Here is a 15,339-nt window from a genome sequence, read left to right as displayed (position 1 = left end):
TAAAATATTGACTTAAACTAGGAAACTGGAACTACTGAAAAGCAGAGTTTTAGGCTCATTAATTTAGTTGATGCTGTGCCTTTTATGTCTGTTTCATTAATATTTAATTTTTGGATTTTTAAAAATATTTTAAAATTGGCCTAATATTTTAAAATGGAGTTTTTCCACAGTCATCTTACTTATTTTTGATGTATAGTTGCTTATATTTCCTTCTTAATGAAGTTTTACATTTTTATATTTGGGATTATGAAGGAAATTTCATATCTTTTGAGTTGTCACTGAGATTCTAGATTTTTGACAACTAGTCTCTTGCTTACTTTCCAAATTTCCCTTTTTCCTTTTTCTTGTCAGTTTCTTCCTTTGTTTACCAAAGTAATACAGACATTTAAACTTTATAGAAATATGTAATATGAGAAATTCCTCCGTATACACATGTGACACATCCCCCTATTCCCAATCATGTATCTCCCCCCTCAGAAAACCATTATTAATAGTTTGGTGTATATGTCTTGATTTGGGGATGGCTTGTGGGGAGGGGAGTCTATACTATGTTGTTATAATTTTATTTTCACACAAAAGTGTATTATACATTTTTGTCGTAAAAGATGTGTTATCTTTACAACTTGGTTTCATCAACTATTTTATATCAGATATATTTCAATGTCAGTATATAGATATGTTTTTATTTTTTATTATGACAGTAATACTTTTTATGCATTTTTTAAAATGCAAGCAGTCTAAAAGTGTATAAAGATTAAATCTTTGTTCCTCAACCCCACCTCTCTCACTCACCAGAAGTAATCATATTTTGTTTGTTTTCGATTCAAATGCCACTACACTGCAACTTACCTTTTTAACTTAATAATGTCATAAATAGCTTTCTGACTCAGTTCTTATAGCCCTACATCCTTAAATGTTTAGATAGTATTCTTTTGTATGGACGTATCATATTTTATTTAACCAGTTTCCTGTTGATGGATTAGTATTGTATATGGATAAATTGTTTTTTTAATTTTGTTTTAATGAATGTAATTATATTAAGTGTATGTTAGCTAGTTTTTAAAATTTAGTATATTGTGAGCATTCACATGTCAGTAACTATTATTACTAAGTTATGGACTAACAGTTTTTTTTTCCATACATCATTCTTATATTTTACAGAAGATTTGTCTACCAGTATCTCTGTATCTAATTGTCAGATCCAGGAGAATGTGGTGAGTAAACATTACAGCTAAAATATGCAAACTGGGTGATTAAGGAAAATAAAATGTGAAAATCTTATTAGGAAAATAAGTTTATAGCCCAAAGTGTTGCGCAGTTTGCCTAAAGACACTAGGCTAGGCTGTGTGGGTGATAACTTCCCTGAGGAGTTCTGCTTTATGAAGGAAACTGAGGCAGTTTCCTTTTAAATTATGAAAATAAAGTTAACTTTTTGTAAGTGACATTAGAATATCACAAAGTGATAGACTAGTTCAAAGAGAAGGGAGAGGCTACTTCTTTCTGGGTCAGAGCCGGGAAAGCTTCTCAAAGGAAGTACAACTTGAAATATGCCTAAGAGGATGGAAAAGAGTTTTGACACAAGTGTTGAGAGGATATGGTTGGGGGAACATTTCATGCAAGTACAGAGAAGCAGGAAATGCAGGATTTTAAGGAAGAGTCAAGACCCACTTCAGCTGGTGTATGTAGGTACATGTGGGGGATTACAGTACGGATCAGCGTACTTTCTATAAAGGGATAGAAGTAAATATTTTAGGCCTTGCAGACCATATACAGTTAGGAACTCAACTTGGCCGTTGTCATGAGAAAGCCGTAGGCAATACTTAAAGGAATAAGCATGGCTGTTTTCCAGTAAAACTTTATTTGTGGTCACATATATTTGAATTTCATATAATTTCATGTTTCACAAGACATTATTATTTTGATGTTTTTTAACCATTTAAAAATTAAAACTGTTAAAAAAAAATTAAAACTGCTTTTAGTTCAGGGGCTGTACAAAAAGAGGCAGCAGGCTGGATTTGGCCCACAAGCCATAGTATGCCAACCCCTGGATTAGAAAGAAAAAAGCCTAGAAAAAGAAGTCAGAAAATTGTTCATTAGCTATATATAAATTTCTCTCATAAAATCTCTTATTCTTTAACTGGGGCATCCAGCTGTTATTGCTCTATAACATATAAATGTTGTTGGATTTTCTAAGATTGCAGTGAAGACTGATATCCAGTAGTGCTACGAGAGATAGAGGGTTTCAGTGAGATTTAATCCGTGTCTCTCTTGTTCTAGGGGTAGGTAGAATAGGTACCAGATTATTGGGGAGAGAAAGACGTTTTCTCATTTCAGTTTTACAGATAAGAAGACCAGTCCCAGAGAATTCAGCTTACTTACGATTACCTAATTTAAACAGAAATTAGGATTTGTGGAATTACTTTTTTTCTTTTTTTTGCGGTACGCGGGCCTCTCACTATTGTGGCCTCTCCCGTTGCGGAGCACAGGCTCCGGACACGCAGGCTCAGCGGCCATGGCTCACGGGCCCAGCCGCTCCGTGGCCTGTGGGATCTTCCCGGACTGGGGCACGAACCTGTGTCCCCAGCATCGGCAGGCGGACTCTCAACCACTGCACCACCAGGGAAGCCAGAATTACTGATTTTTATATGCCAGGCACTGGATTTGACACTTTGTATATATTCTCATTTAATTCACTTAAAAATCTAGTGAGATAGATGTTATTATATCCACTTTACCAATGAGGGAATGAGGCCTAGGAGACTTGGTTTATCCAGTCATGTGACTGCCATGAGACCCGCACTGTCTGGGAATGTAACACCGAACGAGACAGGTGTAGTCCCTGGCTTCATGGAGACTGTAGCACATACCCAAACAAAAGACAGACCTTGACTGAAGACCTGTGGGGAGCGTTGCCAAGCGCCTTCCAGGAGCTCTCTGACAGCGACAACCATTAGCGAAGAAAAAGGAAGATGGAAGGGAGGGGCGGAAGGGAGGAGATAGAGGAGTGGATTTGAGCTACACATACTCTTTTCATCAGTCTTTAAAATTAGCCTGATCTCAATAATATGAACCTTTGAGTTTTTCTTTCAAATCAAAGATAGCAAATCTCTTTAATGGTAAAGTAGGTAAAACTTTGTTCTTAATTTTTTATGTTAATTTACTTTTTATAGATCACTACTTAATAAATAAATAAATAAATACATATATTTTTTGGCTGCTTTGGTTCTTCGTTGCTGTGTGCTGCTTTCTCTAGTTGCGACGAGCAGGGACTGTTCGTTGCAGTGTGCGGGCTTCTCGTTGCAGAGCACAGGCTCTAGGCACACGGGCTTCAGTAGTTGTGGCTCGTGGGCTCAGTAGTTGTGGCTTGCAGGCTCTAGAGCGCAGGGTCAGTAGTTGTGGCTCACGGGCTTAGCTGCTCTGCGGCATGTGAGATCTTCCTGGTCCAGGGCTTGAACCCGTGTCCCCTGCATTGGCAGGCGGATTCTCAACCACTGCGCCACCAGGGAAGCCCAATAAATATATTTTTTAATTCAAAGCATTTTTTTCCCAAGGGTCTTCTTACAGAATACATTATAGTTGTGCATTGAGTCATTGTATTAAAGTTGGGCTTTTTTAGGACATAGAAAGCCTATATTTCATAAAATATTTTGTGAAAATTAGTTCTGTCAATCATAAAAACTAAAATGTATTTAAGTATTTGAATGAAAAGAGTCTGAGATGTTGACATTATTTCATAGAGGTAATAACACTGCTTACTTTTTCCCTAAATAGGACATCAGTACCGTTTACCAGATATTTGCAGATGAGGTGCTTGGTTCAGGCCAATTTGGTATCGTCTATGGAGGTAAGCAACTACAGCCTTTTGCATATTGTAGATAACATAGAAAAATTATGAAATTTAAAAACATCTACCAGCTGTTAACATCTTGTCACAGTTTCGTCAAGTGGTGTTTTTCTCAAAGGTTAACCTACATACATTTAGCTAAGCCCTTTTCACTATAACTGAGTATTAATTCCTTAATTTAAACTAAGAACTTTAAAAAGTAACAGAAAGAATAAGAAAATTCACAATAGTCTTTATCTTTTCTTGTAGATTACACATAAAGATGTTTGGGAAAAATAAATGGTTTGAAGTTTATGTTGGACTATGAAAGTTTGTTTATTGAAGTATATGCCCCACTGGTTTTCTCACACAAATGGCACCGTTTGTCTACTATTGGCATGAATGGTATCAGGTCTGAAGACATGGAATCTTATCCAGCTCTGTGACTTCCATTGGCAAAGTCATTTAACCTCACTGTGCCTCAGTATCTTCATCAGTTTAATGGAGCTAATAAAACCTGACCTGCATAGTTTACAGGATTTTTAATATTCATTAAACCTAATATATATAAAAGTACTTTATAAGCTATGAAACAAGGTATAAAAGGAAAGTAATGTTAAACCCTTTCATTCCTTGCTGAGACTAGTTGGCCTTTCTGCCTGAAGGCTGTATAGTTAAGTCACTCTGTGCTGATCCAGTAAACCTAGAATAAAATTAATGAATTGGTACGATGTTTCTATCTTGACAGAATTTCTAAAGACTAAGTCACATATTTAACTATCATTTCTTTAATAAAGTGGATTATTTTTCAGCAAACAGGTTCATTCAAATTTCCTGCTGTTTCAAATAATGAAACAGCCTTTATTAGGGGCAATTACTATAAGGGAAAATATAATTTATTTCTTAAAATTAAAGGTTAGTGATGGAGAAAGAACAAAATGAGCTGAAAAAAAGAAATACAAAAATACATACATATCAATTGCAGTTTGTGGATAACTTCCTGATAAAGCTTTTGTATTGTATGTGGGATGTCAATTTGTGTCTTCTTTCTTTTCTGTACTTTTTTTAAAAATAGGAAAACACAGAAAGACTGGAAGGGATGTGGCTATTAAAGTAATTGATAAGATGAGATTCCCCACAAAACAGGAGAGTCAGCTCCGTAATGAAGTGGCTATTTTACAGGTAAAAAAATCCCCAAAAAGTTGCTTTGTATTGGTTTTAATTTTTGATTTATGAGCTTTTAAATCCAAGTCTAGTTAGTGTGCTGATAAGATTTTGGTTTTTGTTTTCTTTGTTCTCATTTTTCTTCGTTCTCATTTTATGACCTTTTGGCTCAGTGAGAGGCTGGTGAGCATCTGAATTAACTCCCTAAGTTTTTTTTTTTTTAAAGGCAAAATTAGGTTACAATAATCTAGGAGTTACAAGGACTGCCATTATGGTAGTAGTTTGTTTAGAACACATTTTCCTAAGGAAAATCTTAAACTAAAAAAACTCAAATTGCATTCTTAATTTATCACTCCATGAGCTCAAAATACTTTGATACTTCTACCACCACGTTTCATTATAATAGTTTAGTCCATTAAGGTATATTTTTAAAGATATATTGGCAATGACTTAAATCCCATAAAATAAATTACTGTGTATTTTTATTTAGCATTTTTATTTCTTTTGGACGTCATCTAGAAGAGTAAAATTTAGCTTTATTTTTCTGAATATCTCATAATTAATTTATAATATGCAAATATTTATTAATTCATTGTGTAGCTTTTGCATAGTATTTAAGAAATCATGATGATATAATAGTTAATGCTGTGAGAGCCCCATTTGCTTGTGGGTGAAGTTCAAGAAGACACAGCCTATTGAACTTGTGCTTCTTTGGAGAAGAAGGTAAGAAACTTACAAACATGTAATTAATTTTACATTTATTACATTATTGGTCACTGTTAGTAACATTTGCCTCACTTTTTTTCACAGGAATGATAACCAAAAGATTGTGGTCTACAAGCTACCTGTGGTCACTTCAAGGCTGCCTCCTCCTATAAAGCTACCTTTAAAATAGGATATTAACAGCATTCAGACTTTGCATTAGGGTTTGAATATACTGTTAGAGATCTTTTTTCATATCTAATTTTGGACTCTTTCTCAATATCCAATCAGTATGCAAAAAAATAAATATTAAGGATTTATTCATAAGGATTGATTTTTCCTTGTCATTTTAAAAAATTTTTATTGAAGTATAGTTGATTTACAATGTTGTGTTAATTTCTGCTCTGCAGCAAAGTGACTCAGTTATGCATATATATATTCTTCATATTCTTTTCCATTATCACAGGATATTGAATATAGTTCCCTATGCTATACAATAGGACCTTGTTTTTTATCCATCATATATATACTAGTTTGCACCTGCTAATCCCAAGCTCCCAATCCATCCTTCCCCCACCCGCCCTCCACCTTGGCAACCACAAGTCTGTTCTCTATGTCTGTGAGTCTGTTTCTATTTCGTAGATATGTTCATTTGTGTCGTATTTTAGATTCCACGTAAAAGTTCTCCTTGTTACTTTGATCACATCACAAACACAGCTCTGTACTAAATACTGAAGCTTTTTTCCCACATGTTATCAACTGCAAATCTTAATAACTGAATTTAGGAATTTCCAGATAATACACAATGTAAACACTTTATTATTATAGCCCTCTGGTTATTTTCAGAATGAAAATATTTCAGAATTAAATAATTGTCGCCTGTGGGATTTTTCACTTTCATTTTACAGGGCTATAGTAATGTCAAATGTCCTTTTGCTGTTGCCTGAAGAGGGTAGTAGAGTAGTGGGAGAAAAGGTGAGACACTCTCATGGCTCCCTATGTAAAGGGGAAAACGTTCTCAGAAACTTAAGAGCAAAATTTCTAGTTTGACTGTTGTAGTATAAATTCAGTATTTTCCCCTTCTCTTCTTGGAAATCACCCAAAAGCTACAAGAAAAATGATAAACAGAAAAGCATACTCTGTCTTTAACAAAAATAGAAAAGAGTTCAGCCCTACAAAATAGGTGGAAGTTTTTCCAAAAACAGTGGAAATGGACCAGGCAAATGCAGGAAGACGCACCACAATAAAAACTGGTTTTGCTGGCTCTTTCTGAGCTCTACAGTCGTGACAGCCTCTCTCTAGTTCCTCTCAAATAGAAGAAAGCCAAGGGAGTCATGATCTAATAAGATTTAATTCAAGAGAAAACACATGAAGTGAATTGAAGTAGGGCACTCTTAACGGTGGAAGAGTGCAAATCACACTAAACCAAATGGCATCAACAACATCTATAAAGGAAAACTAGAGACCATACAGGGAGCACATTAGTAGTCCATGACAGATGAAATAGACAAAGGAACATAGGAGGCCTAAACAGTATAAGGTAGATCTCACCAGTTTATGTTGAACACTGTACCCTAAAAACAAATAAGTACCCTATTAATTCAAAAAAACAGTAGAATAAACCGTACTTTTTGGTCTTAATGCACTAAAGCTAGGAATAAATTATAAAATCAGAAAACAAAAACTCCCACCACCTGAAAAAAATTTTTTTTGAGTCTTAATTCTTGAATCAGAGAACAAAATCAAGATTGGAGTATTTAGAAATAATTGTGGAAATACTGTATATCAGAGCTTTTGGACTACTGCTTACAGAAATCTTGGTAACCTCAAATATTTAATCAAGAAAAAATGAACATAAATAAATTAAGAGTCTAACTCAAGAAGCTGAAGGATGAACAGTCAACCTGAGGAAAACAGAAGGAATTAACAAAGATAAAAAAGGAAATTAATAAATTTAGTATAATAAATCCAAAAGTTGATTATTGGGCGGGGGCGGGGAGTGGATAACAATAAAATAAGTGTCCAACCGAATCAATATAAGAAGATATAACAACATTTTGGAGAGACGATCACAAATACTGAAAAAATTTTAGGGAATCTTTTTTTTTTTTTTAACAACCCTACCTGACTCACCGGGTTTAGGGAATCTTAAGATACTATCTTGTGTAACTCTGTTAGATAAACTTGAAAACCTGGAGAAAATGATTCTCTATGAAAGTATACTTTACCAAAACAGACTCTAGAGGAAATAGGACATTTAAACAAATAGAAGAAGTGGTTAAAAGAATTTATGTTACAGCATACTTTTATTTTTGTGTGTGCATGCATGTGTTTCCAAGGATGGTGGGGGGAAAAAAGAAACTTAAGAGGTAGTCAGCTGCAACATAGGGGACAGCCAACCACACTTCCAACTCTAAATCGGTCAGAGTTATGATGTTCTGAATCTTCTGCTTACTGCCATTATCATGCCCCACCACTGTGGGGTATTTCACTTTCATGTATCTACTATAAGATTGTGTCACTTTTTATTTTGCTACCTGGAACACCATGTCATTAACTTGTTTTAAGCTGATTAGTAAACAGTATTTATCTTGCATTTGCTATTCACTTTCTAAACATTTTTAAAACACCAACCATGATTCAGAAGTTGAGCTAAAAGTGACTAAGGCACAGTCTCTGCTCTCAGAGAACTTACTAGGCTACAGAGTAAGACACATATACACGTAATACAGTACCAGGGGATAAGCAGTGCTGCATAGAGTGCAGTGGCAACTACTGCAGTAGTCTGGAAGAGAGGTAACGTGAGCTAAACTGGAGGCATTACAGTGGGAATTGAGAAATGATGGTGTATTCAAAACACATTTTAGAGATGGAGCCCAACTTCACATAGGCCGAAAAAAAGTTTGCCCTCTTGGCATACTTAGATACCCATAGTAAGGAAAAAAAGCATAAGAAAAATATGTTTCTGTTAATAAGTATTAAAAAGTTTAATCACTTGGGCCAATATTTAAGACTGAATAAGAATGAAACCATACTGAAGATATTAAAATCCACACAGAGGAATTTAGATTTATGTCCAGAAATAAAGAACCATTGAATGTTTTTTGTGTATGGCTGACTTCTCAAATTGCTTTTGAAGAAGTTTTGTTTTTTTAATATCAGTTAAGATAGATTGCTTTTTTATTAGCAGATACAGTATCACATTCAGCTTTGTATTTCTCCAACCCTGTTAACCTAGTAGTGCTTAAGAAAAAGGGGTGATGGTAGTAAAGACATGCTGAGCCTAAAAGAGGGAAGACCAAATCAAGGTATAATACAATGAGATCAAGACTTAGATAAATAACTACCTTAAAGACAAAACCACCAGTTTGAGCTAAGACCCTCACAAACAGCCCCAAAGAACCAAAGCTCTGTGTAATTGGCTAAACTTTGATTGGCAGTTGGTGCCTATTCATGGACAGCATAAAATTAGAGTACTATCAGAAGATTAAGAAGATGAGAAGGAAGGAAAAGAAGTAGTAATGGACAAGGGCATTTATATTGGAAAAACTGGGAAGATATTCTTTCCCTTCAGTGCATCCACTCTCCAGTACAGAACTTGGAAAATCAAATTCTGTGATCCTTTTTATTTTGTTTGCTTTTATTTATTTTTCTAAGCTATTTTTTGCTTTCTGTGCCGTTATTCCATACAATTAATTGCAGCACATTGTTAGATATTAATATTTGCACAGTAAAACTTTTACTCAAGTTGGTCACATAAATATCCTGCAACTCTTCAGAATTTGCACCATCCTGGGATTGTAAACCTGGAATGTATGTTTGAAACCCCAGAACGAGTTTTTGTAGTAATGGAAAAGCTGCATGGAGATATGTTGGAGATGATTCTATCCAGTGAGAAAAGTCGACTACCAGAACGAATAACTAAATTCATGGTCACACAGGTATTTTAACTTTTTTTGAAACTAGAAAATAATAAAAACTACAAGAAATGGTAGTGCTTTTACATATTGTAACATTGTGGGAATTGTTAACTTTGAAGAACAGAATAACACTTTTAGTTAAATCTTGATGAACTGTAGTGGACTTTTTAAATTATTATACCACTCAAGGGGTCCAGTTGGTGTTTAGCTGTGATTTTTCCAGAAATAGAAAAAAATTCTGTTTTCTTCAATAACAGATACTTGTTGCATTAAGGAATCTACATTTTAAGAATATTGTGCACTGTGATTTAAAGCCAGAAAATGTGCTACTCGCATCAGCAGAGCCATTTCCTCAGGTGAGATATTCTCCAGAACCTTTTTAAAGTACGGTTTTAAGTATCTGTCTGACATTATGAAGTACCCACGTAATGAAAGGCAGTGCTGTAGGTTCAGTACATAACCATCTTACAGAAAAAAAGTTTCTACCTTATAACTGCCATTGAGGATGTATACCTGAGTAGTCTGAATTCAGATTTTACTAATTATATTATTTTCATGAAGACTTTTTAGACCAGTTCTCAAAAGAATAATTTTTTTGCACAATCCACCCCTCCCTGTGGGTTGGGAATGAAGTAGGGAGAGTCAGCCTTGGTTGGTGCTTGGTGCTCAGGACAAATTCCCCATGAAATGAAACAAACTGAGGGATGACCCTGAAATGAGAAGACTCGATTTTGGTTGAGGCAGGCAGCCAACACTTCTTCCTCTTTAGAGTACTATATTTCAAACATTTTCAGCAAAACCTATGGAAGAATGACATTTCCCATCACTGCCAGTGCTCACATATGTATTACGATATGTATGTGTGTGTCTCTCCTGCGTGTGATGCATTCATTTTTTTACTTGGCTAAATTTCATTTCATTAAAAAGTGTTGATCTTGATCCAAATTTATTTCATAACCTAAAAATAGTTATTAACCCAAAGTCTGAAACATTTGTCCTGAGGAATATATATTGGTGGTACCTATGAATATTTCTCATGATTGTCATCAGCTAGAATAATCTGTTGCCAAATTATTGTTTATGTACATTTAAAACACAATTAGACAAGTGGCTAGAATAAGGACAACAGATGACTATTTCACTTGGTAAATACAACTCAGATTCTCTTTCAAGAAAAAAGATGTATTTAGAAAAATTATTCAACTTTTTTACTTTTAAGGAAGTAACCATATTCCTTTTGTAATGCCTATGTGAATAAAAATAATCCTCTATCTTTGTAGGTCAAAAAGGTTCCATAAGCATTGGTGCAATATTTTAAAGAATTATTATTTCATGTATTATTTCATTTGATCTTCAAGAGAGTATGGGATGTACACCCCTACAGCTAAGGCTAAAACTCCAGCTTTCTGACCTCCATTAGGAACAAAGGGAAAATAATGTCACTTACTTGATACTCTTTTTTTTGGTCAAGTGCTAGCCATGGCCCCTCTTCTTTATTCAGTTGCCAAAATGCCAAGTCATCTTTATCAAAATGCTAACTGAAATATGGCATTTAATGAAAAAGGTTATTTCTTCATGGTCAATAATCCTCTTCTTCAAATATTCAGAGGAAGTAGTTGAATTCAATAATGACACAGAACAAATATCATAAAAACATGTATGAAGGTCCATCTTTGCTTTCCACTCACTGTTTGTACCACTGGTTTGTAGAGGTCTCTCAATTTATCTTGAAGTTTTTAGTGAAGACATTTTGTGAATCAAGGCATTTCCCCTGGACAGTACTTGGCATTTGCTTGTTCAGCATGGATGTATCATTAATCACCAAAATTCGAACCTCGTAGAAGATGGGCAGCAAGATAAGTATTCTGAGCTCTGCCAATCTTATTACATTTCCAGAACTCTCTTCCCAAAGGGGCATGGTAGTGACTGCAGCTACCCCCAGATATAACTTGTTTCAAATCTGAACATCTAACTAGCAATATTTTGTTCCATAGTCATAGAAAACACTTTCAAACAATCTCTAATATGACTTTTCTACTGGCCACATTAATACTTATCTTTAATACACCTCAATTTCATTTACTTGCCAATATATAGTATCCTTGGGAAGAGAGATTCTAGGATTAAGCAAAATAAAGGGTAAGTTTTTAAATATCATAACTTATTTTTCATTCAGCAAACATTTGAGTACCTCTATCCAGGCACTGTGAGGCCACTGAGCATTTAAAAGTGAAACATATAATTCCCGCTTACAGGTAATAGAAAGTGATCTCCTAAAAGCCAAATGATAAAAGATCAGCACCCTCCATTTCATCAAAAACGCTGAGCACTTATAACACCAGTCTGGTATTTGGCATTCTGGAAGCTAGAATTCAAAAGTGGTTTTTTGAAATGAGCATTAGCAAAGCTCTTCATACTGTTAGTAATGGATCACAGGGTTATAAATGTATCTAAATATTGGGAAAAGGGTATTTTACAATTTCCTTATCTATAATCTTGACATTCATAATACAGTTGGCAAATGTGTTGAAATGATACAGTATCATATTTAGGGACAGGTATGTATATATAGATTGATACATGTATCAATAATATAAAATTAACATCATCCTTTAATTTCCAGGTGAAGCTGTGTGACTTTGGTTTTGCCCGCATCATTGGTGAAAAGTCGTTCAGGAGATCTGTGGTAGGAACTCCTGCATACTTGGCCCCTGAAGTTCTCAGAAGCAAAGGCTACAACCGTTCTCTAGATATGTGGTCAGTGGGAGTTATTGTCTATGTGAGCCTCAGCGGCACGTTTCCTTTTAATGAAGATGAAGATATAAACGACCAAATCCAAAATGCTGCATTTATGTACCCACCAAATCCATGGAGAGAAATTTCTGGTGAAGGTAAAAAAAAAAATGTTTTAGGTCTGTGCCTTTTAGTCAAAATCTTTGTGATCCCAAATCACCGTCTCTTCTGACTTCTCTTTTTAATATTTCCCATTCACCTTCCAAATTCAACTGTTTACCAATTTTTTGAGCACACTTCCTTTTACATTATCTTTTCTTTATCTTCCTTATAGTTCACAGGCAGGGCACTAATCCAGGCCCCAGCTGCCTCATTTTGAAACTACTCAAATAGCTTAACTGTCCTTCTCAGTCACCACTACCACATCCTTCATCAGGAAACACTACTTTCATCTTACACTGCTCCCGGACATTAATCTCAGCCTCCCTCTAACCAGGCTGCACCTGTAGGTCTCTGTGATATGGCCCATGTTTGCCTTCTAGCCTCATCCGCCATTACTGCCCTACGCAAGGTACTTACAACTATTCGCTGCATTTTGCTTAGGTCTTTTCCCTGCCTACCCGTTTCTCCTCCTTGCTGTTGAAATCCTTCCAGTTCTTCAGAGATCCCTTAACTTGTGGCTCATCTGAGAAGTCTTCCCTGAACCCCTCCTCCAAACTGTGTAACATCTACTTAGGCTACTAGTTGGGCGTATCTTTTCACGACCACTTATCTTCAGAACTAGATTCTGATCTCCTTGAATGGAGACCTGTAACTTAGGTTCTTTATATATCACTTAAAACACTATTTAACATTCCCATAGCATTTGATAGAACCAGTACTGGGGAACATCCCCACCTGAACTTAGCCAACCCTTGGAACAGGGGGGTCTTTTTTTTGTTTTCCCAAAAGTGCCTAATCATAGGGATATAGCCCATTAAACTGGGAAAAGTTTGAGGAACAACATATAAGTAGTAGGCTTACTTGGTAATGAACAGAGCTAACTAAAGAAGTACATATGAGGGTTTGGGGATGTTGCCAAAGTCATCTTAGAGCTCCTTGGACAGTGTGGTCTGCAGACCTCTTAAATCAGAATCACTTGGTGAATTTATTAAAGAGAAGACCCCACTGGCTCTATCCCAGAGATTCAGACTCACCAGCTGGATTGATGCCCAGGAATAAATACACTGAATACATTTTAATAAATACACTGAATGATTCTGATGCACATAGTGGACCGCCATTTAAGGAACAATGGATAAAAGTCTGAAGTATTTAGAATACAGAGAAGTTAATAATTAAAATACTTATGGGAAAAAAATGATTAGGGCAAAAACAAAAATATGGAAAATCGTTGCTAGTTTGGTGGTATTTAGAACTAGAAATAGTAATAGTATAAGTCGTTCATTTGGCTCATCCCTGGATCCATGTCTTAGTAACAACTGTATTGTTACATAGGGATGTTGTCAGTGTATAGTTACCTGGTTGCTTTGGTTTTGCAGTTGGCCCATTTCTCCAAATAATTAGATAAGATATATATGCCAAGATCTCTCCACATACACCAAAATACCATGAACTTGTTTGCTAAAACTTGTTAAGTATGAACTTTTGGTAATAAGTTATCACCTCACTGTAACCACATCTGTAGAAGCAAGGCAATAGCTTCGGCTACTTTTCCAGACCAAGCCCGAGACTAGAGAAGAACATGGCATCATTGGGGCGGGAAAAAAGAAACAAAAAAAATCAGCCTATAATAAGAGTCTGTCTTATTCATCTTAAAAAATAATAGTTAATACTCAGCATTTATATGCTGAGCACCATTCTAAGCCCTTTATGTGTATTAAATTTATTTCATCTTCTCAACCACCTCATTTTACAGTTGACCGAGGCACAGTATACTTTAGTAACTCACCCTATGTCACACGTAGTAACAACGCCAGCTCAAGCAGGTTGGCTCCAGTCTGTACTTTTAACCTGTACTCTACTGTTTCCTTAATAAACCAGATACACTGTGAATTCAGTAAATATTTATGGATCACCAGCATGTTAGCTTAAAGGCCATGTCCTTGAGAAGCAAAAATCCTCAACCATATATTTCTATGGATTGAACTGCTTTCCAGGCAGAGTCACAGGTTTGAGATGCTCCATACGCTCAAATTCATGTATCTAATTTTGTCTTTTCCCTTAGCAATTGATTTGATAAACAACCTACTTCAAGTGAAGATGAGAAAACGTTACAGTGTGGACAAATCTCTTAGTCATCCCTGGCTGCAGGTAAAAAAAAAAAAGTATCTCTCTTGGCAAAAAAAAAAAAAAATGTACCTCTCTTCAGCGATTCTCATTTGAGCAGTTCATGGTGATTGTCTTAATGAAACCACTCTTAAAAGCAATAGATTCTACATGTCTTAGGGCCTTATAGTATTCATTTTACCTTTCTGTAAGGTGAGGATGACACATTATGTTGTCAGATATATTTTATTTTTAAAATGTCCACTAAAAGGTTTTGCATTGAAGAGATCAGAGATGCCATTTAAAATGTTTGGCTTAATTCACCCCAAAAGCTATTGCATAGATTTGTCAAGATACCCCCAAACTTCAGAGTAAAGAGAGAAGCTTCAGAACTATTTTAAAGGGAATGAGGGGTAGAAATAACTTCAAAACAAATATAATCATATTTAGTCTCAGCAGTTATTAAATTATCCTGATAACAGATTCTAAGCACTTTCCCCTATTTTGAGAAGTAAGGTGTAGGCCTCTCCAACAAAATATTTTAGTGGTTATTATTAGCCACCTCAGAAGCCTGAGGCAATGTTTTCTTTTTTAATTTTAGAAACTAGTTCCTTCATGAGAGACTCTAAATTTGAAAAAGTATTTATCTTTAACATTGCTAACTTAAAATATTACAAATGAACTTATTGTATAACAAGTATTTAGGAGGTAGGGGTTGTCAATTTTATG

General features: G+C 35.3%; 1 protein-coding gene across 2 annotated transcripts in view; it reads left to right on the top strand.

Annotated features, from left to right (window-relative positions):
• The window catches only part of PRKD3 (protein kinase D3), a 77,912-nt gene that overhangs the window by 58,960 nt on the left and 3,613 nt on the right, over positions 1–15,339 (top strand). For both annotated transcript variants that reach the window (XM_082672064.1, XM_082672065.1), the window contains 7 exons: positions 1,162–1,214; positions 3,772–3,844; positions 4,899–5,005; positions 9,469–9,630; positions 9,867–9,965; positions 12,233–12,500; positions 14,570–14,655. In XM_082672064.1, the coding sequence (XP_082528190.1) occupies positions 1,162–1,214; positions 3,772–3,844; positions 4,899–5,005; positions 9,469–9,630; positions 9,867–9,965; positions 12,233–12,500; positions 14,570–14,655 (848 nt within the window). The remainder of the gene's footprint in view (positions 1–1,161; positions 1,215–3,771; positions 3,845–4,898; positions 5,006–9,468; positions 9,631–9,866; positions 9,966–12,232; positions 12,501–14,569; positions 14,656–15,339) is intronic.

Source organism: Grampus griseus, assembly GCF_964374135.1.
Source record: "Grampus griseus genome assembly, chromosome: 15".
NCBI lineage: Eukaryota > Metazoa > Chordata > Mammalia > Artiodactyla > Delphinidae > Grampus > Grampus griseus.
Note: the sequence above shows the minus strand (reverse complement) of the source record. Positions and strands in the feature narration are given on the sequence as shown.